Source organism: Alexandromys fortis, unplaced genomic scaffold, assembly GCF_014885135.2.
Source record: "Alexandromys fortis isolate MF-2015 unplaced genomic scaffold, M_Fortis_MF-2015_v1.1 scaffold_9, whole genome shotgun sequence".
NCBI lineage: Eukaryota > Metazoa > Chordata > Mammalia > Rodentia > Cricetidae > Alexandromys > Alexandromys fortis.
In genome coordinates this window covers 11,828,420-11,854,878 of record NW_026067892.1, presented here as the reverse complement: position 1 = coordinate 11,854,878, position 26,459 = coordinate 11,828,420, and the positions used below count along the sequence as shown (strand labels likewise).

At 46.1% G+C, this 26,459-nt stretch overlaps 1 protein-coding gene across 3 annotated transcripts in view; it reads left to right on the top strand.

Annotated features, from left to right (window-relative positions):
• Positions 1 to 17,031, top strand: part of Slc16a9 (solute carrier family 16 member 9) — a 37,239-nt gene extending 20,208 nt beyond the window's left edge. The window contains exons 3-6 of one of the 3 annotated variants that reach the window (XM_050142993.1): positions 1,311 to 1,454; positions 6,453 to 6,548; positions 12,859 to 13,749; positions 14,714 to 17,031. In XM_050142993.1, the coding sequence (XP_049998950.1) occupies positions 1,311 to 1,454; positions 6,453 to 6,548; positions 12,859 to 13,749; positions 14,714 to 14,892 (1,310 nt within the window). In that variant the 3' untranslated portion in view covers positions 14,893 to 17,031. Of the gene's footprint in view, positions 1 to 1,310; positions 1,455 to 6,452; positions 6,549 to 12,858; positions 13,843 to 14,713 lie in introns of all 3 variants that reach the window. The other 2 variants (XM_050143001.1, XM_050143009.1) reach the window with 2 other exon arrangements.
• Positions 17,032 to 26,459: the final 9,428 nt, after the last annotated feature.

The following is a 26,459-nucleotide window of genomic DNA, read 5'->3' as shown; positions in this document are numbered from 1 at the left end:
GTCCTGTTCCGCAGGGCTGGACTTGACCAAGTCTGGCTACACTTCACTGGCTTGGGTACATTCTGTGAAGATCATTACCCCCATCGTTCCCACCTTCGTATCCCACCCGCTGTTTCCTTGTAAGCTTCAGGCGCATGAATTAGAGCATCGTCACATTTGGAGAACACAGAGTGAGCCAACCAAGGACACTAGTTATGCCTGCTAGGGGTTTTGTCAGCTTGATGCAAGTTAGGGGGGGGGGAATCTAGGAAGAGGGAAACTCGGATTGAGAAAAAGCTGGCATCAGATTGCCCTGTGGGCAAGGCCGTGGGCATCTTCTTGATTAATGACTGATGTGATAGGCTCCAGGCCACCTCTGTGCATGGGGCCGCCCCTGAGCACCATTCTGGGTGGTTCAAGGAAGCAGGCTGAGCGAGCCACGGGAAGCAAGCTTGTAAGCAGCATTTCTCCCGATCTCTGCTTCAGCTGCTGCCTCCAGGTGCCTGCCCAGACGTCCCTTCATGCTGGCCTGCAAGCTTTGAGGTTCTTTGTCCTGACATGCACTAGAAAGGCACCTTCCTGGGATTTCTCTTTCCTTCCACATGAAACGAGCTTATTGGGCCGGACTCTTCAACATTCTTCATTTCCAATCTGCTTGGTGCTTGGATTCTAAGCGTTTCCTCTGGCACAGCGCCAGCGAGACACAATCTGTCTCAAGACCTGTTTCACACACGGTGGTTTTCCTTTACACTGAACAAATACAGGCACGGATATCTTCTGACCATTGGTCAGCCACGCACAGAACTGCAGGAGGTGACAACTGTTGGTCTCAATTTGCAGAAGAGGAAACTAAGCCTCGGGGAGTGCGAATCTGTTGCCTGAGATACAACAACTTGACAAGAGGGAAAGCCAAACCCTAGCTCAAATCTGACTCCAGTAATCACTTTTCTCCACAGTGAACTCACCAGTGAACTCACCATCCTTTTATTTAAATAAATAAAAAAAAAGGAATAGCAACAGTATCTACTTTCCAGGGCTGCAATAAGGCTAATTGTGGAGTGTGACTGTTAGTCAGAGTAACTCATGTATTGTCTAGCATATAGCAGCATCTAGCGTGCAGTAGCGTCCAGCGTGCAGCAGCATCTAGCATGCAGAAATGTCTAGTGTGCCGCAGCATCTAGCATGCAGCAGCGTCTAGAGTGCTCAGAACTGTAGGTGTTGCCTTCCTGGGTTGCATTGTGATGGAGCCGTTTTGAACTGACAGTGGATGGATCATGTGGTCGTAAGAAAGGGGTCACTGCTCCATAAGTGAAGGTCTCAATTTCTTTTAGGTCCCGTCTGCAGTCTCTGTGTGTCATCTTTCGGAGCGAGATCCGTCACCATCTTCAGTGGCTTCCTGGTGGCTGGAGGCCTGATGCTGAGCAGTCTTGCCCCCAATATCTACTTTCTGTTTTTTTCCTATGGCATCGTCGTAGGTAAGGAACCTGGCCCCCATAAGACTTCCAGCTCCAGCTCCGCACCATTTCACTGGTGTCTTCTTTTTTTATTAAATTAATCCGAGGAGGGAACGCCTCACGTTCAGTGACTACCTCTAAAAGTTGTTACTTTGGGAATTATCTGCCCGTTGAATCCAAGCGCTGGCAGAGTTAACCACATTAAATTTTGTTGTTGTTGTTCTTTTAGGATTTTATGTGTATCGATTTTTTATTTTTTGCCTGCATGGATGTCTGTGTGCCATGCATATGCCTTGGTGACCAGGGAAGTCAGAAGGGAGCAAAGGCACACCTGGAACTGGAGTTACAGTTATGAGCTGCCATGAGGGTGCTGGGAAATGAACCCAGGTCTTCTAAAAGAGCAGCCGGGGAGAGAGATGGCTCTTACTGCTGAGCCATCTCTCTAGCTCTAGGATAAACACATTCAACAGTCCCCCTATGCCCCACTGCGGGGAACAGGGAGAGATTTCAAGCTTTCCTCTCTATATTTCTGCAAGGAAAAGTGAGACAGGAGGAACATAAACTCAGATGTTCCTGATGTTGGTCACTTCTCTCTGTTTGCTGCTGGGACTTCAGCACCAGTGGGCAGTGGAGTTTCAGTTTGTGGCCAGTACCCAATCCAGAAGTTCCGGTTGACATCTAAGGTGGGATTTTTAAAGATGAGGTGTGAGAGTGAAGAGGATGGCAGAGTGGGGATGTTTGATGACGACTTAGTAACGGATGACTAGCGAGCCTGGACCACGCAAGAGTTCGTGAAAATCCCTTTGTAATATACTGTATTTAAAGATGTTTGATGTTGAAAACCGCTAGGCCATGGCCATAGGAGTTCCGACCTGGTTCTGTTATTTTAATTATGCAAATGAGATGATGGCCGGTTCTTGTATATTCACCTTGGCAAACGTAGTGCCCTAAGCTTCTCCCCCCAGTCCTCACTTAAAATGGTTTTATCATCAAAGTCAATGATATATTTTTTTTCTTCTTTTTCGTTTTCTTTAGTCAGGGTTTCTCTGTGTAGCTTTGGAGCCTGTCCTGGAACTTGCTCCTGTAGACCAGGCTGGCCTCGAATTCACAGAGATCCGCCTGCCTCTGCCTCCTGAGTGCTGGGATTAAAGGAGTGCAGCACCACCGCCTGATTGTTTTTCTTCTCTTTGTGAGACAGGGTCTCACTATGTAGCCTTGGGTGGTCTGCCTCCTGAGCGCTGGGGTTAAAGGTGTGTGCCACCAATTCTAGCCAAAGATGGAACTGATTCTCCTGGCTATGCAGTTGTGTTGAGCAACTATGATGTTGGGTGGGTTGCGTTTGTTTTGTTTTGAAGCAGGATCTCCTTATGTGACCCAGTCTGCTCTGAATTCTAGATCTTCCTGGCTCAGTTTCCCTGGTTTTGAGATTACATGTGTGCACCACCATGTCTGGCTACTAATTACGATTTTTAGTATTGCCTGAGGCTAGGTGCTGGAGAGATGGCTCAGTGGTTAAGAGCATTGCCTGCTCTTCCAGAGGTCCTGAGTTCAATTCCCGGCAACCACATGGTGGCTCACAACCATCTGTAATGAGGCTCTTCTGGCCTGCAGGCATATATGCAGACAGAATATTGTATACATAAAAAGTTAATAAATAAATATTTATAAAAAAAAAAAAAGAACAGTATTGCCTGAGGCTTTTTCTTTACGGATACAGTCTATGACTGTATAAGCCATGGACTCGATTGAAAAGTACAAGCTAATACCAAGACAGCAGCCGCTTTCAGTGCTACATTCTAGGTACGGATGATGCATGTTTACATTTTCAATGTCCTTTAATCCCATGTGATTGTGCCAAGTGTCAGGAGCGAGAATCCAAGAGTCGTGGCACTGGTAGAAGGATGGACTTCTCTGTGAGTAACCGGCCCCACAGCAGAAGCAAGGGCACTGACAATGTGAAGCCGGTGTCTGGTGCTGGCGTACTGTGTGTCTGTGCAGAGAAAGGATGCAGGGATGGCCATGGGACCCGAGTCTCTAGGGACAGGTAGGATGTGGTCAGTGGATGGTCCCTGGAAGAGAATTGAGGGTAGTGGAAGACACCTAGAGCCAAACACTCAGACTGGGATGCGGTGGGTACAAACAGCAACCTTTTAAAGAGTCAATGTGTGTTTGTGTGCAGTGCCTGCAGAGGCCAGAAGGGGGCATCATATCCCCAACAGCCAGAGTTCCAGGTGGTTGTGAGATGCCTGGGAAACCAATCTCTGGCAGAGCTGCTCGTGTCCCAGTCCCCAACAGCTGCCTTTCCTACATATTTTTGTTGTTGTTTTGTTTTAAGGAATGCATATGTCACCTAGGAAGTTGCAGATATGTCAAAGCATCTGTTAGAACCCCAGCGGGGACACGGTGCGTCTTCTGTCATTTTTATTGCAGAAGCATACAGTGATGTGTGCCACTAGGCAGCAGCTTATTGCGCTGAAGGCTCAGGGAGCTAGGGGGAGGTCAGAGTTCAGAGGAGAGGTGCTGGGATGAACTGGCAGCGGGTGGTGGATCCTTCGAGTTGTGGGTGTGATAAGGGGCTTAGACTCTGGCTGACTCAGACGTCCTGCTGCATAGCTGCAGGAGAGTCTTCCAGGATCATCTGGGTTTATGCAAGGATTGAAGAGCGTGGCAGCGGGGATGCACACAGCTTCGGCAATGACGGGTGTGCTTCAGGAAGTCTATAAAGGGGAGAGAAAGAGAATTATTGAAGTTGTTTCCAAGCAAAAATCCTTGGCTATGGGGATCTGTCCTAAGGTGGCCATGGTCCAGAATGAAAGTCTTGCTGGGCAGAAGTCCTTGTTGGCAGTGCTTTTTGTGTGTGGTCACCATGGCCTCTGTGCAGGACGTGGGTTGCAGGGTCATTTGTGAATGACTTTTGACAGTTCTTTCTCTCAGGGGTACGTGTCCCAGATCCCGGTCTTCATACTCTTCCTATTTATTTATTTATTTATTTATTTATTTATTTATTTATGTTTTATGGCTTGATAAGAACGACTCCATTTTGATTCCATTTTCTCAGAGTGGGGTGATAGAGAGAGAGAGAGAGAGAAAGAGAGAGAGAGAGAGAGAGAGAGAGAGAGAGAGAGAGAGAGAGGAAGGAGAAGAGAAGAGAGAGATTCTGGAGTTGGTGTCTCATCCAGATGTAGATGATCAAGCACATTCTAGGTGGAATAAACACTCATTAGGCCACAGAGTTACATTTTATGTTCGCTTGTTTAAGCAAAAGGAACAGAGACATGACACTTGTGTTTATGCCTTGAATACTCAGCAGTACAGGCTTTAAAAAATTCATCTGTCTCTTCATTGTACATGGGACTGCGTCACACAAGAACAAGTTCATATTGTATTTTACACGTTCCCTTCAGCCTCCTCTTCTCTCCCCTCCCCTCCTATCAGCCCCCCTCCCCTCCCTCTCCCATCAGTCCCCTAGACAGTTGCCCTAAACTCTAGAAGCCACGGAGGAGAGAAAACATGATGTTTCTGACACTGGCTGAATTTGCCTAACTGTGGTTATTTGATGTTGAAATTATTATGCTTTTCTGGAGTTTTCCCCCTGCTAGAATTTGATCAGAGGTGCCTGGCTACCAGAGAAGGCTTTCAGACAACAGTTTGGAGACTTTAGCGTCTTGGAACTTTTTAATTTCCTTCCTCAGGACTCTAAGGAACTTCAGATGATACGGAGCATACATTTATTTAGTGTATTATGTTTTAACACATTACATATAAAATATAATACATTTGCGACTTGGGAGATGCTTTTTGGTTTTTCGAGGCAAGGTTTCTCTGTGTAACATCCCTAAGTTGTCTTAGAACTCATTCTGTAGACCAGGTTGGCCTCGAACTCACAGAGATCTACCTACTTCTACTTCTCAAGTGCCGGGATTAAAGGTGTGCGCCACCACTGTCCAGCAGCCCTTACATGCTTCTTACTCCGATCAAGTTGAGTCAGGATTTTCCACCCCACTCTGGCTTTCTAGGAGACAATGTTCTCTGTGTCTGTCTACTCAGCCTGCTGCAGTGACTGGTTTTTGACTGAAGTTACGTGAGAAAAATACAGACCTTCATGCACCAAAAAAGTATTTGGAAAAGGAAAGCATTTTCCTTTAAGATTTATTTTATTTTAAATTCCATGCATCTGTCCTAAGGGGCTATGTACTCATGCATGCAGGTGCACACGGTGGCCAGCAGAGGGAGTCAGATCCCTCATAGCCTGAGTTGGGCAGTTGTAGTTTGTCTGATGTGGGTGCTGGGAATTGAACTCAGGTCCTATGCAAGGTCCTATGTACCCTCTGAACAGCTGAGCCATCTCCCCAGCCCCAGAGAAGAGCTTTTTTTTTGTTTTTTTGTTTTTTTCAAGTAACTATAGATATTTTTTTTTTCTTGATACCATTGCAAAACGGTAAAAAGCAAATTCAGGGAAGCCAAATGAGATAGACGCTGATGGAAGACCAGCAACTAGTACCAGATTTCACCGGTACTCACAGAGACTAAAAGATAAAACCAAAGAGCTAGACGTGACCAAGAGACCTGAGATATAGGCATGATTAAGTAGTTTGTTTGTTTGTTTGTTTGTTTGTTTGTTTTTCAAGACAAGATTTCTTTGTAGCTTTGGAACTTGTCCTGGAACTAGCTCTTGTAGACCAGTCTGGCCTGCCTGCCTCTGCCTCCTGAGTGCTGGGATTAAAGGTGTGAGCCACCACCGCCCTACATGTTTTTTCTTTTTTCTTTTTCTTTTTGAATTATTCTTTTGTACCTCAGATATTGGGCAATTTCTATTTTTGCTTGACTCTGATGTTAAGGCGGGTGAAGAAAAATGCTGCTTCTCAGATATCCACTGAATCCCCAACACTGACAGAGGGGTCTGGGGACTCTGATGTCTAGGCAACAGGTTCCACAGCTTCCGGGTGGGGACCCTTCATTTTCTTCTTCTGCATTGAAGCTGTGCACTGCTCTAAACTCCTGCTGTCTTCTTACGTGCAGGTCTCGGATGTGGCTTGTTATACACCGCGACAGTGACCATCACGTGCCAGTATTTTGACAGCCGCCGAGGCCTCGCGCTTGGCCTGATTTCAACAGGTACTTTTTCAAAATTAAGTACAGTATAGTCACAAGTTAACATTTTAAACAGAACAAAGAGGTCTGAAACATGTGTGTGCAACCAGCCTCTGCCCAGCAGCCAGTCAGTCAGAAAGCAAAGTGGGTTTTTTTTTTTGTTTTTGTTTTTTTTTTTTTTTTTTTTTTTTTTTACTAGCACTCCTAGAAGGAAAGTTTATTTTCTACCATAAATATAGGAATAGCTCTCAAAAACCCTGAAACCCAAGCCAGGCAGTGGTGGCACATGCCTTCAATTCAAGCACTTTTGTAGCACAAATAATAAAAGGGAAAATGGAAACTCTCCTCAGCAGCAGAGCCTTCGAGAGGTCAGGCGGTAGAGCATGGGACTCTTAATCCCAGGGTCATGGGTTCAAGCCCCACGTTGGGCCCCAAAAGTAGAATGATAATAAAACCCAGAGACAGATATTGAGGTTCTGTCCGAAAACCAGAAAAGCAGAGCAGCCAAGCTATTAGAGAAGTCTTACCTCTACTAGGGCTGGGCAACTGCAGACTATACAGACTAAGCCTTTTTTCCTCATATTTTATATTCCCTCCAGTGCTGGGATTAAAGGTCTGAGCCACCACCACCTGGATTTGTTTCTGCATTGCTCTTGTGTAGTTCAGGGTAGCCTTGAACTCACAGAGACCAGCCTGTCTCCCAAATCCTGGGATTAAAGGTGTGGACCACCACTGCCTGACCTCTAGTGGCTTAGCTTTGCTTTTCTGATCTTTAGGCAAGCTTTATTTATTTAAAAAAAAATTTACTATACACCTGGAAGGCAGAGGCAGATGGATCTCTCTGAGTTTATGGTCAGGCCAGCCTGGTCTACAGAACAAGTTTTAGGACAGTCAGAGCTACACAGAGAGACCCTCTCTCAAAAAACAACAACAACAACAAAATAATCACCACAAAACTCAAACAAACAAGCAAAAACAAACAAACAAACAAGAAAACCCCCAGATCCATAAATGACAGACCTGAGTACTAGACCTCAGAGTGATGACTGCTGAAGAAGCTTCTAGTTGTTCCCAGGTTGTCTGCAGCTCTCTGCAGAAGAGCACTTGGATGAAAGTGTCTGCTCTAGGAAGAAGGAAGGACGGGCGGGAAACAAGAGCTGCAGCTACTGTCAGAGTTTGAGGTCAGCCTTACCACGTGGTGAAGCACAGAATCCTGCCTAAAGCCCTGCTCTCTGAGCATGGCTCACTCGCCTAGCTACACATCCAAGCCACCCACACTCTTGTTTTTTTTTTTTTTCTCTAATAATTAACACATGATAGCTGAAGGCGTAAAATAGCATATAAAAATATAGATTTTAAGCCCTACGTGGGAGTCTATATTTTTTAATTCAAAAATCTGGGGCAGAAGGTTTGTGACCATGGATTCAGCCTGGGCTATATGTAGTGAGAACCCTGTCTCAGACAAACAAAGAAAAACATATATGTTTTATATGTAATCTGTGGCCTCCTCCAGGTATTTTGGGGTGGTAGTTCATGTTTTAGATGGATTTAAAACACTTTTAAGGTAGTGTCAATTTCTGTGACTGATGTTAGAGCAGTCAGTCTATTTAGGACAGTGTTTCTCAGCCTGCCGGTCTTGACTCTTCTGGTGGGTTGAAGGACCCTTTCACCGGGTTGCATATCAGATATATTTGCATTATGATTCATAACAGTAGCAAAATTATAGTTATGAAGTAGCAATGAAAATTATTTTGTGGTTGGGGGAGGTTCACCACAATTTGAGGAACTGTATTCCACAAGAGAAGGAAGTGTTTTATTTTGAATGGAAAATGGATTTTTTTCATATGATATGTTCTATTTATGGCTCTCCCTCCCCCTGGTCATCCCAGATCCTCCCTACCCACCCAGATCCACACCTCCTCTTGTTCTTTCTTATTAGAAGACAACCAGGCACCCAAGAAAATAAAAACAAAAATCATAAAACGAGACGAAATAAAGCAAACCTGAATATGACAAAGTAAACAAACAGAAAAACAAAGAGCTGAGCAAAAGCTCCTGTAGAGACAGATTTGGGTGCACAGAAATTCCCTAAAACACAAAGTCAGAAGCTATAACATAGAAGCAAGAAACCTGTAAGTTAAGGGGGAAAAAAAAAGCCCAGGCAAAGCATTAAGAGATAAATAAGCATAAAAACAAAAAAGAAACACCTCCGAAAATATCACTGAGTTCAATTTCTGTTTGCCGTCTACTAGAGAAAACCAACTTTCCATTTGTGCGTGGTTCTCATTGGAGATAGCTTCCGGATTAGGGAAGGGGGCTTGTGTCCACACTCATCACTGGAGAATGTGTTCCTAACGGCCATCTCTCCAGCATCCTGGAATGAGATTTTGGTCACTCACTTGCAGGTTGGTGTCGGACAAAGTACTTCATGCTCAGTGCTTCCGTTTTCTGCACTGTAAGACAGGAACAGTGATATCAGACATGACACTCGGTTATTGGCGCTGTTGAGGCACACGCAGACTGTAGGATGGCTAGTGATTGTGTCTGTGACCAGAATATCCTGCTGTGTCCAAATTGACTGATGCCAAAGACACTGGAAATTTTCTGCTGTTGTGTGGCTCCTGCTTGGCACTCAGTCTGGAGGGCAGAGAAGAAGGGCTGCGCTGTAGCACAGCGAATCAAAACTGCAATCCCCATGGGCAATCCATCTGAAGGGTCTCTATTAACAGTTTACTAATGTAGAGCCAGGCATGAAACACCCTTCATCTCAGGAGATCACAGAGAAGCAAAATCTTGGTAGTTTTTCCGAAAGAAACCATGAGTCAATGCCTTGACACATAACCCCCTAGTTGAAAGGGGTAAAACGTAGAAACATAAGCATATTATAAAGGTTTTAGCCTGACCTGGTGGTGTACGCATGCCGGCCCAGCACTTAGGAGGCTGAGGCAGGGTAGCTGAGTTCAAGGTCAGCTCTGAATCCTTGGGGGATTGGGGGGAAACGACACCTGTTTCAAAACTAACAGCAACAAAACACTGAAGGCCCTGGACTGTGATCTTCTCAGTGGTGAATTGGGATTAGAAAACAGCCCTCTCCTCCAACCTGCCTCATGCTCTGCTTTTGTACACTGCATGGTTTTTCTATTTTTAGCCCACTTTTAAAAGTGAAAAGAACATTTCATAATGTGTGAACATTTGGGGAAACTGAGTGTCCATAAATAGCTGTGCTGTCTCCTGTCTGGTGTTTCTGTGTTTCCCAGGGAGAGTTGAATACCGGGGACAGATGGCCACTGTATGCTCACGGTGTCTTAGATGCTTGCCTTCTGACCTCTTAGGGAAAAGCCTGAAACAGTGGGTATTGATGAGCGAATTAGTGCACATGCGTGTCTCTTACTGTTTAGGTTCCCTAAACAGTAATTATTTTTCCTTTCCGGAGTAGTTCAAACTCTAGACTGGGATGAGAGCTTAATTAGTGTTTTTTTTTTCTCACTTTGCTCTGTATGTTGACTATTTTTTCAATTAAGATGCTCTTGTAGACGATTAAAAATTAGAGCTTTGCATTTTCAAAAAAAAAAAAAAAAAAACGCCGCAAGGAAACTCTGAAATCGGTTCCCATGACCCTGGAGAATCGCTACCTCTTTCTAAGTCATGGCCACATGCTCATGGGACACAGGCAGAGATTCAGGATTTGCCTTGCCCCGTCACACGGCATATCGTAGCTGTTAATAATTTCTGCTGAAGTAATTGGATGTATTTCAGGGTAGGACAGATGAACTCTGTTGGTGAGCGATGGCGATACTTTCTCAAGATCAGGGCAGAACGCAGAACCTTAAATTACATTTCTTTGTGTGTGTGTGTGTGTGTGTGTGTGTACATGTGTATATGAATGTGAGCATGTGCAGCCACTTGCCCCAGCTCAGGCAGAGGTCATGGGAAAACTTGCTGAAGTTGGTACACGTCTCCCAGCCAGCATGTGGGTCGGAGACACTGAGCTCAGGCCCTCAGGTGTGGTGGCAGGTGTCTTTCTCTGCCGATCCAGCTCTCTGCCATGAAAACAGAACTTTTAAAATACCAAGAACGTGTTCAATGTTCTAGAGACTAGTGGTCAAAGAGCATGACCGCTTTTCAGAGAAGCCAGGTTTTGGTTCCCAGCATCCACATGGCAGGATATGACTATCGCTATGGCGGTTCCAGGGGGTCCAATGCCCTCTCTGACCGCCTTAGGCACCAGGCACACACATGTGTACATATGGTGCACACATGTGTATTCAAGCAAAACATCCGTAGACACTAAATCTAAATCTTTTTTAAAAGTACACGCTTAGGGTCTAATGGTGTGACGTCTTATGAGAATTTTTGTCGTATGGCACACTAGGTAGAAGTCACAAACAAAGCGTTCATGGTGATGACACAGGACAACAGTCTTGAGGTTGCCCATTCTGCTCCCTTCTTTGTTTTCCGAACCGGGTTTAGCTGTTGGAGCACATACCGCTTTTCAAAGATAGGGGAGAAATTTGTCTATTATTTTTATCTTGCGTGTGTGGGTGTTTTGCCTGCACGTATGTCTGTGCATCGCATTCCTACAGTGCCTGAGGGGACCAAAGGGACCTCGATCCCCCTGGAACTGGAGTTACAGGTGGTTGTGAGCTGTCACCGAACCTGGGTTCTCTGCAAGAGCAACCAGTGTTCTTAACCGCTACATCATCTCTTTGCTCCTGGTTATAGTATTTTTTGATGAGATGAGTTTTTAGAGTATGGATGTTATGATCATCCAACTCAGAATTTTAAAAAATTAGCCTGTTTACATTTTCCTGCTGTTTCATATGTCATTTCGCACGGATACTTAAATTTTTTAAATGCTCAATTTAAAAAAATGAAATAAGAACCCAACAAGAACAGCATAAATTAAACAGCATCGCGGTGTGCTTAGGGAAATAGATGCTGAACAGGAGGCATTTGTCCCTGTGTGGTGTGTAAGCCAGCATGCTATAATTGAAACACTCCATCAAATCCCATGTCAGCCTCTTCTCATACCAATGCACTAAGAATACGAATCACTCATTCTAGTGATTCAGCAATGAATTCAAATGATCAAACCATTATTAATATCCTAAAATTAATCTACAGCAGTCATCTTAAAAACGGAATGTAAAGATTTGCTTTCACGAAGACAATAAGACATAGTAGAGAGCACAGAACATAATAAATGTAAAAGGTAGTCAAAGATAGTGTTCTTAGGACTATAAGGGCCAGCGAGATGACTCAGTGGGGAAAGCCTATGCTGCCAAGCCAGATGACCTGAATTCAAGTCCTGAGACCCACGTTGTAGAACGAGAGAAGTGACTCCCAAAAGTTGTCTTCTGACCTACACACGCGTGCATGCACACACACACACATGCACACACACATGCACACACATGCACGTTGTGGAAAGTGCATGGCTGTATAAAATACACACTAAACAAACAAACAAAACTGTAATTTTAAAAACTTTTAAAATAACTAAATTCCATGGGTTCCTGGAGTCAGGCTGACTGAATTATGTTGGTTTACGACTTTGAGAACTGTGGTAAATTTCTCAAGCTCTCCAGTCCTTATGCACACCATCTCTAGATTGGGGGTTATAGTAGGATATACTCAATGGGACCATTAAAAGTAATAAATGAGATCACATATCCAAAGTACGCAACAGGGAGCTGGAGAGATGGCTCAGCAGATAAAGGTATTTACGGCTTTCACAGAGGATCCGAGTTCAGTTCCCAGTACCCACATCAGGCAACTCACAGCCACCTGTGATCCCAGCTACAGGGGATCTGGCCTTTGTGGGTGCCCACTCCACACAGAGACACATACATATAATTTAAAAATCAGATAAATCCTGGCAGGACTGGAGAGATGGCTCAGTGGTTAAGAGCATTGGGTGTGCTTGCAGAGGACTGGGCTTTGGTTCCCAGCACCCACGTGGCGGCTAACAACGGCCTGTAACTAGAGTTGCAGCAGATCCAATGCCCTCAACTGGCCTCATGGGCACTGCACGTATGTGGTGCACATATAACCCTGCCACAAAAAACGTGCGTAGGCATAAAACTAAAATTTAAAAAAGAAACTTTAAAATAAAAATAATTCCTGAATACAAACAGGGTCTTTGGACGTTGATTCTGAAGATGGATGGCCTGTGAGTACCGCTGTCCTGTAATCTCCGTGTTCTCGTGGCTTTAATACTAAGGGACCGCGAGGACCAGTGTAAATAGGAAGCGTTCTTTTGATGCCACCAGTGCGTGTCCTAAGGCAATAGAAACGACTAGACTAAGACTGAGAGCTTCTTGCTCTCTTGCAGGTTCGAGCGTGGGCCTCTTCATCTACGCTGCTCTGCAGAGGATGCTGATAGAGTTCTACGGCCTGGATGGGTGCCTACTCATCGTGGGCGCGCTGGCTTTAAACATACTCGCCTGTGGCAGCCTGATGAGGCCCTTGCAGTCTCCCGCATGCCCTTTTCCTGAAAAAATAGCTCCGGAGAACGTTCTAGAGAGATACTCCACGCACGGTGAGAAAGAGAAGAGCCTGGAAGAAAATCTGAACATCTTGGACAAGGGCTACGGTACCGAAGATAAATGCACCAACACCTTGCCCAACGGTGACTGGGCACGGGACAACCCCCAAAACCCCACAGCCGCAGCGCACAAGAAGAAGGTTGTGGAGCAGACTTATTTTTGCAAGCAGCTTGCCAAGAGGAAATGGCAGTCATATAGGAACTACTGCGGCGAGACCGTGTCTCTTTTCAAAAACAAAGTCTTCGCGGCGCTTTTCATCGCCATCTTGCTTTTTGACATCGGAGGGTTCCCGCCGTCGTTGCTCATGGAGGACGTCGCGAGAAGTTCCAACGTGAGGGAAGAGGACCTCGCCATGCCTCTCATCTCCATCATCGGCATCATGACAGCCGTGGGCAAGCTTCTTTTAGGCATCATGGCTGACTTCAAGTGGGTCAACACCTTGTATCTCTATGTAGCCACCCTGATCATCACAGGCCTGGCCTTGTGTGCAATCCCCCTTGCCAAGAGTTACATCACCTTGGCGATACTTTCTGGGATCTTGGGTTTTCTTACTGGTAATTGGTCCATCTTCCCGTATGTGACCACAAAGACTGTAGGGATTGACAAGTTAGCGCACGCCTATGGGATCCTCATGTTCTTCGCCGGACTTGGGAACAGCCTCGGGCCACCGATTGTTGGTAAGACGTCCGTCTTCACGTCAGCTCAGTTTCTAGTTCCTCACGGTGACAGTTCCGGAGAGAGAAGTTCTCAGTAGTGAAGATGTGCACCAAGTAAAGTGGATTATTTCACGGTAGTTTATTCAAGGTTGTTTGGCTAGGGCTGCGGATGTAACCGGGCTGGAAGGGGGTTTGCCTAGCGTGCCGGAAGCTCCAGGTTTATTCTCCAGCTCTGTCTAAAACCAGGTGTGAGAGCCGCCCACACCTGTAACCCTAGCCCTTGGGAGTGGGAAGTTTAAGCTCAGCTTTGGTATATGGTGAGTGTTGGCTACATGAGACCCTGACTCAGTACACACACACACACACACACACACACACACACACACACACACACACACACCTGTGGTATACTTGAGAAAGCTGATAAATTTCCTCTGCTTTGTGCCCGCTCTTTATTTGGAAGAAACTAAAAATGCCTGCCTTAAATCTCAAGTTTTTAGAAGACTCCACTGTTTGAGTTATGTTGGAAGCAGGTGGGAGCAGACATATGTAACCACACACAGGCACATGTAACCGCACACAGGCACATGTAACCGTGCATAGGCACACGTAACTGCACGCAGGCACACATAACCACATACAGGCACAGGTAACCACACACAGGCAAACCTAACCATACACAGGTGTAACGGCGCAAGCGAATGCAGACAGATTGTCAAAATATAGACAGCTTTAATGGAGGAATAGACTTACAGAACCACCGTTCCGCGGAGACCAGGAAAGCAGAAGGGCTGGGGGCACGCTCGCCAAATTTATAGGCAAACTTTAGCCTGAGGCGAACACGCCCCCTGAGGGGTGGGACTTATCCCTACACACAGGCACACACAACCACAAATAGGCACACACAACCGCACATAGGCACACATAATCACATACAAACACTGCTTCTGTGAAAGTCACGCTCTTTTCCTCTCTGTTTTCTCAGGTTGGTTCTACGACTGGACGCAGACCTATGACATCGCCTTCTATTTCAGTGGCTTCTGCGTCCTGCTGGGGGGCTTCATCCTGCTGCTTGTCGCCTTGCCCTGTTGGGACGCGTGCGACAGGAAGCTCCCTAAGCCAGCGCCAACAGCCTTTTTCTACAAAGTTGCCTCTAATGTTTAGAGGGATATTAAGAGGCATTATTTCCTCTATTTTTCTACTTTATACTATATGTACACACACACACACATATATATATAGTATATATGAGTATGTGTATATACTGTATATACATAATTTAACAAATTGTTAGGCAGGTTCCCCAGAGTCAAGAGCTTAGAGCAACACTTCGGCTGACTCTGAAGGAGACCGTACTTCCACATAGCCTGTTTTTATGTACTGCGTGTGTAACCTTTACCCCTTGTACGCCCCTCCCTGAAGAAGTGGGACTGTTCTCTTTTACTGCTGTTGTTCGTGAGTTCAGGGTGTAAAGCTGTTGGTTCGCCTCGCCAAGTTTTCTCTGGGTGAAGAAGTTTTGTGTCTCTTTGCTTTCCCTGGGAGCTCTACCACACACAAGGTCTTAAACCACACACGTTCCTGTCTTAAACCACGCACGTTCCTGTCTTAAACCACGGAAGCTCCTGTCTTAAACCACGCACACCTCATGGCGGGATATTTGTGAAGACCCCTAAGGAATAATTGTCGTCTCCTCTATATCAGCCCTGCAAGTCCAGAGAAGACACTAAGCCATCTCACTTCCAGCAGTGAAAGCGGCAGTTACAATGTCACTAAGACTTCGAAGACTTTAGACAAGATTTTTTTTAAATCGCAGCTGCCTATTGTCGGTTTTCTGTTTTATTGTCCTTGTTGAAGCACTGTGGGACATTCGGTGTTCACTGTGTGTGAACTTGTTCAATTCCTCAGCAGTCTTTCTGCATGGCCGGCTCCCTAGGACCTCGCTCCCTGGTGTATTGGTCAGCATCCTCTCTCTGATGTCTCCTAAGAGCTGCTGACTTGCTGGTTTCCGGCTTGGAAATACACCTCTGAACCATTCCGTCGGGCAAGTGGGAAGCATCCCTAGCTTCCGTTTGCTTTGAGCGCCGTGGGAATGGGTTGCCAGGCCCTGCATGTCTTCCAAATGAAGCCGTGGTGCTTTCTCTTGGGCCTTTCCACTGCTGCATCTTAGTTTATGGACAGTGCTTAAAAAAAAAAAACACACACACACACAAAACAAAACCCCCCAAAAAGATAGCAACAACAAAAAAACCCCAATGCTCTATGTGTTTGTTAGACGTGGGGAAAGCCAGGGTGAAGAGAAATTGATATACTCATGCAACCTTCATTAATCCCAAGAATGTTGGAGGGCAAAAATAATGTTTAATAAATAGAAATGGGTTCAAGTTTGAGTTCAAACTTGAGAGAAACAAACGGGTTTCCTCTACAGAAACGGGTTTCACCTTCGCCAAGCTTCAGAATCCCCTACAGACCCTTCAGAAACTGAAATGCTTGGCACTATACTTTTAATTTTAATTCTGCATGTCGGCCCAATGATCCATATTTTAGCGAACTCTGCAGGGATTCTGGTAACAGGGTCCCAGGACAGCTGGAGACTGGCAACAGTGGGGGAGGGGGGCGTCTGTGCTGAAGATCTGGGGAGCAATGAGGGCACAGCACCTTAGGGGAAGGAACAAAAGAAAAGAAACAAAACAGATTGGCAATAGACAAACATTTCCTTTTCTTAAATACAAGCAAAAAAAAAAAAAAAAGAGACATCATGCAGTCAGGTATTTTAAAACAGATAGCCAAGGGTTTTTAAAGTAAGGGCTTCCTTCCTGTTGTGCCAAGATTGTCTTTTCATTTTTTAAAAAAACCGTGAGAGATTATTTTGTACAGCTACCTTGCCTTCTTTTGCGGACACCTGAAGCGTTTTGTTCCACCAGCCCCCACAGCGCCTTCCTGAGGTCAGTGACCAGCTGTGTCCCGTGTCATCAACCAAGGAGAAAGATCTAGTGTAGTCAGTTCTGTTCCGTGATGCAATAATGGGGCTCAAAGCACGTTAGACTTGTGCGCCACAATCAGACTTCTGGAAAGTTCTCTGTACCTCATTCTTCTGTCTATCAAAGTTAGTAAATTAAAAAAAAATAACTCCAGCTCTAGGGGATCCGACACCCTCTTCTGTCTCCCACAGGCACCTGTGTACCAGTGGCATACACACACACACACACACACACAAATAAATAAATATAAAAAACTTTAAAATTTATAGCTATGATTTTTTTTAAAGCAATAAATAAAATAAACCATATATGTGTTCATAGTCAAGGTCATGTTTTTGGTCAATATTGTGTTCAGGACATTCAGTGGCCCGAAAGGTTTGACTTGACTGGGGTCTGCATCCATCAATGGTGACAACTGCCCTCACCATCAATATCGCCCGTGTATGCACTAGCCACGGTCTAGGGAATGAATTCCAAGTTATGGTGAAATATTTTGGCTTTTTTTTTTTTTTCTCAGCGCTTTGTCTTCCTTCCGCGATGCAGTGACCCACCGTGGGAATGCACGTATATAGATTTAATTATGGATCCAGTTTCCCTCTAGACTGGGCCAGAGTGACTCCAACCCAGTGTACTTGAACTACTTTGACTCCTGAGTTGGAGGAGCTCATGTGTCAGCCCTGCAAGATCCTTCTTGGCACTGAGGAAAGGAGACTTATGACCTCACCAATTATACAGAACTTTCCTCTTGAGTGAGGGTCTCCCACTGCTCAGGCTGGTCTGGGCTCCGAGGCCTCAATGCAGTCTTGCGGGGCCTCTCCACTAGCTGAGATGCTAGGCGTGTAGGTACCACTGTGTCCCGCTTCCTCGGTTCGCCAATGTGTTCCTGGCTTATGCTGTTTCTCTCTTGCAACAGCCCTGGGATGTGGTAACTAGCTCTCCTGTTATAATACAAAATGGAACTGTCCTGATACGATCGCTCTAATGAAGAAGCACAAGGAGAGTAATTTCCAAGAGCAAAACGAGCCTGGCTCTCTTTGTGGAGACTAAAGCTGTCCCTCTGATGCCTAAAGTGGGTGGGAAACGGTGTGCAGCCAGGGAGTTTCTGCCGAACCCGATGTTCCAAGAACGAGCATTTAAAACGAACGTCATACATTTATTCTGATCCGAAGCGAGTCTCCTGTGAATAGAGATATTTCCGGACATGGAAATGTTGTAGACTGAGTGTGTGAAGGGTGTGGACCGGGGGAACTTGTCTGTGATGCCCTACCTACCAGTGTTTAGCAGTCAGCCCCCACCTGTCCTTTCTCTGAAGAGCCAGGTGCTGGTCTAATTCTCCCCAGGGAGTCGTGATTTCACGAGGAGATAAAGTCAGTGTTTAAAGTCCGTGAGGAACAATCCCTAAGAGTCAGCACTGGTTGGTCATGACTCTCTCTCTCCCTCTCTGTCTCTGTCTCTGTGTGTGTGTGTGTGTGTGTGTGAGAGAGAGAGAGAGAGGCGTTGATGGAGAAGGTCTGTGGCCTCAAACCGTCTCAGCTGCTCCCAATCAACACAGGATTATCTTTACACTGGAGGCTCCAAAAATGAAGAAAAGAGCATTTTGGAGAGTGCCTCCCTTTTACTTAGATGGAGCATTGCCTCCAGTTAGCACAGGCGGTGCATTTTCTCCTCCTTAATCACCGTCTTGGTCCCTTGGTTACGCGGTCAGCTGGGTCTGATGGATGCCAGCTCTGACACCCGTCTTTGAGGAAGGAGTGACCCACAGCCGATGGCCGTGATTGGAGGTGTGTGGACCACGTGGAAACATTTGGGATGCTACATCTACAGCTTCATCATCCATGACCAGATGGCCCAGGCTCCGTCCAGTTCAGCCCCTGTGTCTGGGTGACTATGAGCATCTTGTTGGCGTCTCAAGATGCTGTTTTCCTCTTTTATAAATATCATCTAGCTAACCTGAGAATTAGGTAAGATGACACACGGAGGTGACTGGATTATTTTTATTCTGCCTCTGTTCTCAAGAGCATGGCTTGTCCCGTAGGAGGCAGCATGTGTCCCTGGGCACAGGTGGGTAATGTTTGCCCTGCCGAGTTTCTCTTAGAAAAGGATTAAGAAACCTTCTGTTGTCCCCTGCTTGTAGGAATGCCTCAGCTCTTGCCTTCCCCCCAAGCAGGCTCTCGTCAAAATCCTCCGGGGAAAGGGAACCCTGACTCAGCACATTTTCCTGGCTCTGCCATTCAGAAGCTCTGACACAAAACAAGGCAAACAGAACCAAACACAGGCTGTTCCTCCGCAAACCAAATAGGATCCACTGTGTAAATTGAATTGCTACGGGAGCGTGGACTTCTATTTATTTTTCTTCAAAAGCCTTCACGCCAGCTGCTCGGAAGGTGGGCCTGGAACTGGGCAGCGAGCAAACCCAGCTGATGTGTTTACTGAGCGCTAATTGCCTTCAGCTCTGAGTCCCCACCCCGCCCCTTTCCAGGATGCCCTTGTGATTTACTGTTGAACGCAACTCTAGGCCAGGACTTCTGGGATCTGGCTCCTCAGAGATTTCTCAGCTGCCTGTTTGCTTCCTACCACAGAGCTCGGTGGTCAGACTCATTTATCTTACACCTTCTCCTTTTAAGAAGAAAGAAAGGGGCGGAGAGATGGCTTAGCGGTTAGGAGCACTCGCTGTTCTTGCAGAGGACTTGGATTTGGTTCCCAGTCCAACTACCTCTAACTCCAATTCCCTTGTCTGGTCTCTGCCGTCGTCTGCACCCACATGATGCTGCTCATAAACTCACCTACACACATACACATAAAAAGTTTAATAAATACATAAATAGGAGGAAAATGATACATCTCTAAAAACACTTTAACTTTATTGTTCTTCTTTTTTCTTTCTTTTTCTAAGTGGCATTTTTTTAAAAGATTTATTTATTTATTGTGTATACAAGTATTATTTCTACATGCATGCCTGCAGGCCAGAAGAAGACACCAGATCTCATTATTGACGGTTGTGAGCCACCATGTGGTTGCTGGGAACTAAACTCGGGACCTTTAGATGAGCAGGCGGCGCTCTTAATCACTGAGCCATCATCTCTCCAGCCCTCTACGTGGTATTCTGAAAGCTTTACTAAGCAATCTGACTAAAAGATAGCACAGTACCATCTGGCTGTAAGGACCCTTAGCGCTCCATAGTCAAGGGGCATAGGTAGGCTCCTCATGGGAATGTTTTGGATTATAATAAGACAGGTTATTTTCAGGGCAGAGCTCAGAAAAATCTGGAAGATCTGAAACTTTGCTAGGATGCTGTCCACAGGTCATAAAGAGAAAGGCACTTTTTCTTCCTGTGTGCAAACAGTTTCATGGTTCATTTCTCACCAGAAAGCCTCACTGAAGACAGACGCAATCCAGCTCAGGGCTGTAGCGTGGAAACAGTGTTCTCAGAACACCGTGGTAGGGTGAATCTGGGCCTGCGTTTGTTCAGGAGGACCCAGGTATTTCGCAAATGATATCTTGTCCCGATTAAGCTCCAAAGGCATTCTACAAGGCTATGAGCTGACTACCAAGAGGTCTCCAAGGACATTTGGGGCCTGGCTCCCTCCCGGCAGGTCTGGGTGGTTCACTCCAATCCATCCACTTAGGACACGTGCAGGCTCAGACTATAACTGCGAGCCAGGCAAAGCTCAGAGGGCGAAGGAAACAAGACAGTGTGTGGTCTTCTCCAGAAATCTGGTCGTCTCTGAGAGTGACGCATGCCTCTGCTTGCTTCACGGTGTGCGTAACCTTTGAAAGAATAATGTTACCCGTATTCCTGGCAGCATGATTACCAAACGCTTCTTTGTGGCCCACGTGTCCTTGCATGACCTGCTCACATTCGTTCTGCATCCTTGAAAATAGCCCGTCTCAGTGACAAGGGCACCCATTGCCTGCCACTCAGGTTTGTTTGTGCGTCGTAGTTTCTGGTAGGACATTTCTTCTGTCATAGTTGAGTGCTGAACACCTTTTTTCTTGTACGTAGTTAGGGGTAATTGAACTGATTCTTATTTTATTTACTTATTATTGTGTAGATGCATGATGTGTATGTGTTTGTGAGTGTACATGCATGTGTGTGTGTGCGTGTGTGCACATGTGCAAATATGAACCTGCCAAGAAACACGTTTAGGAATTGGTTCTCTTCCATTGTGGGCTCAGGCAGTGAACTCAGGTCATTCATTCATTCATTCATTCATTCAACTTTTATGGGTATCTTTTCTTCCTATCTTGTATATCTGTGCACTGTGTGCATGCCTGCAGAAGCCAGAAGAGAGTGTCAGATCCCCTGGGACTAGAATTAAAGTCGGTTGTGAGTTAAAGGTGAGTTTAACCACGCAGGTGCTGGGATTGAACCTGGGTCCTCTGTGAGAACACACAGTGCTCTTAATCACTGCACTGTCTCTCTGGCCCCTAGGTTTCTATTTTTAGAGACACTTTGTTACATGAGTAAAGTCCAAAGTGATTTCCCCCACTTTTTCATTTATCCTTTTATTTCGTTTATGATCTTTGACCTTGTTAGAGCTTTATACATTTTTTATATTTCAATAATTTTTGTCATAGGTTTTTCCAAATAGATTTTGAATGCTTATAAACATGTTTTAAATTTTATCTATCTACTGATTTCCAGTGTTGCTTTTTTTTATGGCTAAGGACCTGATTTCAAACAAAAATTTAAAAAACGAGCCTTTGTGTGAGCATGTGCCTACTTCACACACAAGTATGCGCACACAAATACCTAAAAAGATATATATATATATATATATATATATATTTTGGTTTTTCGAGACAGGGTTTCTCTGTGGTTTTGGAGCCTGTCCTGGAACTAGCTCTTGTAGACCAGGCTGGTCTCGAACTCACAGAGATCCTCCTGCCTCTGCCTCCAGAGTGCTGGGATTAAAGGCTTGTGCCACCACCGCCTGGCCCTAAAAAGATATTTAAATCTGATTTAAGTTTAACTGGCCATTAGAGTTTGGGGTGATGGTCACGAATAAAGTGTGTCTGGAAGCATGAGAACCAGACTTCAGCTCACCAGCATCCCCACAAAAACTGCCTGGGGGCCTTGTAACCCCAGCACTTGGGAGGCAGAGACAAGGACCCCTGTGACAAGCTGGTTGCCTAGACTAGTTGGAATACGACAAGAGACCTGCTCTAAGATTGGCTTTGGGCAGCCAGGCTCCACCATATAGTTCCCTATGGTAAATGCTTTCTCCGTTGATAAACCTTGAGATTTATTTTTTAAATAATTATTTATTTTTATTTTATGTACATTGGTGTTTTGTCTGCATGTATGTCTATGTAAGGGTGTCAAATCCCCTGGAACTGGAGTTACAAGACAGTTGTGAGCTGCCATGTGGGTGCTGGGACTTGAACCTGGGTCCTCTGGAAGAACAGCCAGTACTCTTAACCGCTGAGCCACCTCTCCAGCCCCAAACCTTAAGATTTAAATATGGGTCCAATTTGCTTGTTTGTCTTCTGCCAAAAGTGAACTCCTGACATTGGTCATCCAGGGTACCCACTGCTGGGGTTGAACTGGGTGAGTGTAGACAGATGGTTACACACATAATCATAGTGAAGATTGACTAGTTGGGGGTCATTGGCCTTCTTATCCTCTTGTGCATGGAGTCACACAAGGTAAGGCATTAAGGTTGGATCTGTTCGGTGGCCGCTGCATACATGGGAGTGTAGAATAATAGCCCCTTTGATTCTGCAGCATTGTCTGGTTTGGGAAGTACTTCCTTGTCCATTTTCCTCATCTGGTCCCCATAGCAACCATGACAGAGGCTAAGCAAATGATGCTATCATCCCTTTACTCAGGAGGAAGCACAGAAGGAAACTAAAGATTCCTGTGGCTAAGGAACTGCCTCTGGTCTCCTGTCTCCTGTGGAGCACGCTGGTCAGATCTGAGGCTGGCGTAGCCCTTAGCTCCAGTGAGCGGTGCCCGGAACTTGATGGGGGAAAAGATGATGGCTTCCACCTTGGTAGTCAACAGCCCGGGGGCAGCTTCACCCTGTCCCATTGTCGGGCAGTCGTTTGCTGTGGTCTGAGTGCTCTCTCTTCCTTTGTATCTCTTCAGATTGACTGTTTTCCACAGGCTATCCCTTGAATTTGCCTATGAGTTAACTGCAACTCTTACCGGATGGTGCGAGATCCCATCTAGTCTCTTAGAATTAAATGTAGCGCCGGGCGGTGGTGGCACACGCCTTTCATCCCAGCACTTGGGAGGCAGAGGCAGGAGGATCTCTGTGAGTTCGAGACCAGCCTGGTCTACAAGAGCTAGTTCCAGGACAGGCTCCAAAACCACAGAGAAACCCTGTCTCGAAAAACCAAAAAAAAAAAAAAAAAAAAAAAATTAAATGTAGCTACAGTGCCCTCCCACAGGGAATTGTCTTAGGTCACCTCAGGGCTAGCACATTAAGGCTCAGAACACTGGAGCCGTTAAAGGACCCCGAAGTGACAACAGGGGAACTCACTGAACTGCTCCTCAGGTCAGCTTCTACTGAGCAACCAGCTCTCCCACTTGTCTTGCAGTCTGTCTCCCAGAAATCTATCTCCACGCACTTCTTGTCTCTCCCTGCTTCCTAGAAATCTAGGCCTGTGATGCTGGAGCCAAGAGCCTGAAGGTGTTGGCACCTGGAGAAAGAGGCCGCGCACTGGAAATTAGCTGGGGAAGTATCCAACTCCCACAGGGACTCCTGGCCAATATTGAAAAATAGAAGGTCACCAAATCTCTGTTTCTGGTCCCTTTCCAGGGTCTGCCACATAAATGGCATTCTGGGTAATGAGATATGTAGGGGCGACTTCTAGGAGGAAAAATAAAGCATATAATGGACTGGAATGGGGTGGGGCAAATGAAGTGACAGTGTTTCCTACCGACATAAACCGGAAGAATATAGAAATATAGAAAGACGTATTCCTATTTACATAAATTGGAAGAATATAGAAATATGGAAAGATGTATTTCTATTTACATAAATTGGAAGAATATAGAAATATAGACAGACACGTTCCTATTTACATAAATTGGAAGAATATAGAAATATAGAGAGATGCATTCCTATTGGCATAAACTGTAAAAATATAGTATAGACAGATGTGTTCCTATTTACATACATTGGAAGAATACAGAAAGACATACATTGTTGTACAGGACAATCCTCTAAGCCAAAGACCACCACCTTCAGGAACTCAGTTGGGCTTGCAGACTCTCTATTTCGCCCACCCTCCATAGAAAGAGGGGATGGGAGGAGGTCATGGGACCTTCACATCTCAACCAGCTGCATCCAACTCTGCCCTAATCGCACAGGTCTTGGGAGACAGAGGGGAGGACATAGGTGGGAAAAGATGGGAGGAGGGGTTCATCTATGCAGCCTTTGCCTGGGTACACGGTGGCATGGCTATTTTAAGGTCACCTATGCTCATGCCTATAACCCCTTACCCACTGCTTTGTGTGGTGATTTAGAAGAAAATGGCCCCCATAGGCTCACAGGGAGTGGTACTATTAGGTGTGGCCTTGTTGGAGTAGGTATGGCTTGCTGGAGAAAATGGGTAGGGTGGAGTGGGTGGGGTGGCTGAGGGCTGAGGTCTCGGTTGCTCAGGCCAGGCCCAGTGTGGCATTCTTCCTACTGCCTGCTGATCTGGATATAGAAGTCTGCTCCTTCTCCAGTACCATGTCTGCCTGCAAGCCACCATGCTTCCCTCTGAAACTGTAAGGCACCCCCAATTAAATGTTTCCCTTTGTAAGAGTTGCTGTGGCCGTGGGGACGCTTCACAGCAATGGAAACCCTAACTAAGACCTTCTGTGAGTCCAGTAAGCTCATTATTTCTCCCAGGGGAACTTGGGTGAGACTGTACCTCAGTTTGTCCTCAGGACCTTAGGAGAAGCGGTAGTCAGTGTTTGAGAGCGGGAAAAGGAAAGGGCTCAGACTGGAAGTGGGAAGATCAGCCAGCCTCTGCAGACCAGGGAGGGAATGGGCGGGGCTTGTCTCTTAAAGGGACAGGACAGACCATTACACTAAGGACTATATTTCCCCCCACTGGACCAGAAACACTTCAGTATTTCTCAAGTGATGCCGAATAGCAATACCCAAAGAGGGTAACAAAACACTTTTTTAAGAAGCCAAAAAAAAAAAAAAAAGAAACATGTAAAATTAATTTTACTATTTATTTCATTTTGCGCAAGAGACCCAGCACGTTAAACATGTAATCAGTATACATCGTGATTAATGAGAGAATGAGCCTGTCTCAATCGACCCCAGGTCACATGTGACGATCCCTCCCCACAGGCCTGTAGGAGACTGCTGTGTTTCTTTGTGTCTTTTTTCTTCAGCTTTCTCGACTTGGGGAGCAGCAGCCACCCTCTTTTCTGGAAACTTCCCTGTAGGATCTGCCTGTGGGTGCTGCTGTCCCGCCCCGCTCTGCCCCACTCACCTGTTAACACTCCCAGCCCTTAACAGGTGCAGTTTGTGACTAAGTTACGTTGGCTGTCAGCTCTGGGTGCAGTTCTGTTCGTTACCTGGGCCTGTTACACAGCCCTGCCTTGGCCACGGAAACCGAGCCTTGTCCTCCTTAATACTTGCACCCCGAGCTCCTGAACGCAGGCTCCATTGAGTTCCTGAGGATAACTGGAGATCTGTGGTGGACTGAGGCCTTACCCAGTCCCCTCTCCTCCTTTAAAGCTGAGCCATCTGAGATGAGGCGGGTTTTTTCCTTCTGTCTTCTCCAGGGAGATGAGGCCTGCGCGCTGAAGAGCTATTTTCCTGTACTTTAGCGCCGCCCTGTGGTGCAGGAGAAAAGTCCGGAAATGGCCTCCTTCATCTCAAACTGAGCAGCCTCGAAGGGCTTTTGTTACCGCCTTTATTCTGAAAGGAAATGAGGTTCGTAACTGAATAAGCAATGTCTCCGCTGAGAATTCGGACGCCGTGGTGACTGCAGTGCTAAGCACAGATCGAGGCTGCCCTTCTCCGTTGCGTAGGTCGAATCCTGTCTACGCCGTCCAGAAGACTGAGCCTAAAGGTAGTTTCTGTAACAGGCAGCCTCTTGCTCCTAGTTAGCTCTGGCCATGACCTCGGGTGGCCAAGTTAAAAACAAACAAAAACAAACAAGCAAATAAATAAAGATAATAAAGTCCGGAGGGGAGGTGGTGGGGGAAGGCTGCTTGCAAGTTGGCTTGACTAATGAGTGGAAATCCCAGATACCAAGGTGGATTCGCAAGGGCTGGGGAGATGGCACTTTCCTTGATTGGTGGGGAACCTGAGTTTGAACCCCAGAACCCACCACCCGGGATTGGTGATGTTCTTGTAACTCCATCTCTGGGTTGTTTTAGACAAGCGGATTCCACCCAGGCTAGCCTACTTGGTGAGCTCCAGGCCAGGGAGAGAGAGACCCTGTCTCTGAGAACTAAGTGGATGAATGGAGCCTGAGTAATGGCGCCTGAAGTTGCCCTCTGCTTTCCACGTGTGTGTGCACACACATGAACACACAGAAAGGCATATGGGCCAGCAGGTTCTTCAGGCATGTTCCAACAAGGGAAGAGAGGAGCGTTTTTAATCAGCAGGGCGGGAACAACTCTTCCTCTTCCTCCTTAATAATTTTCTGTTTGCTACAGTCCCCTCCCCCCAGCCGTCAGTCACCTGCGATTTCAGATTGGAAATAAAACCGGTCCCAGACCCTGGCTTTGTAGTGGCCTTGGAGGGGTGACAACCCCGTGAAGTCGATTCTGCCCCTTGCTTCAAGTTT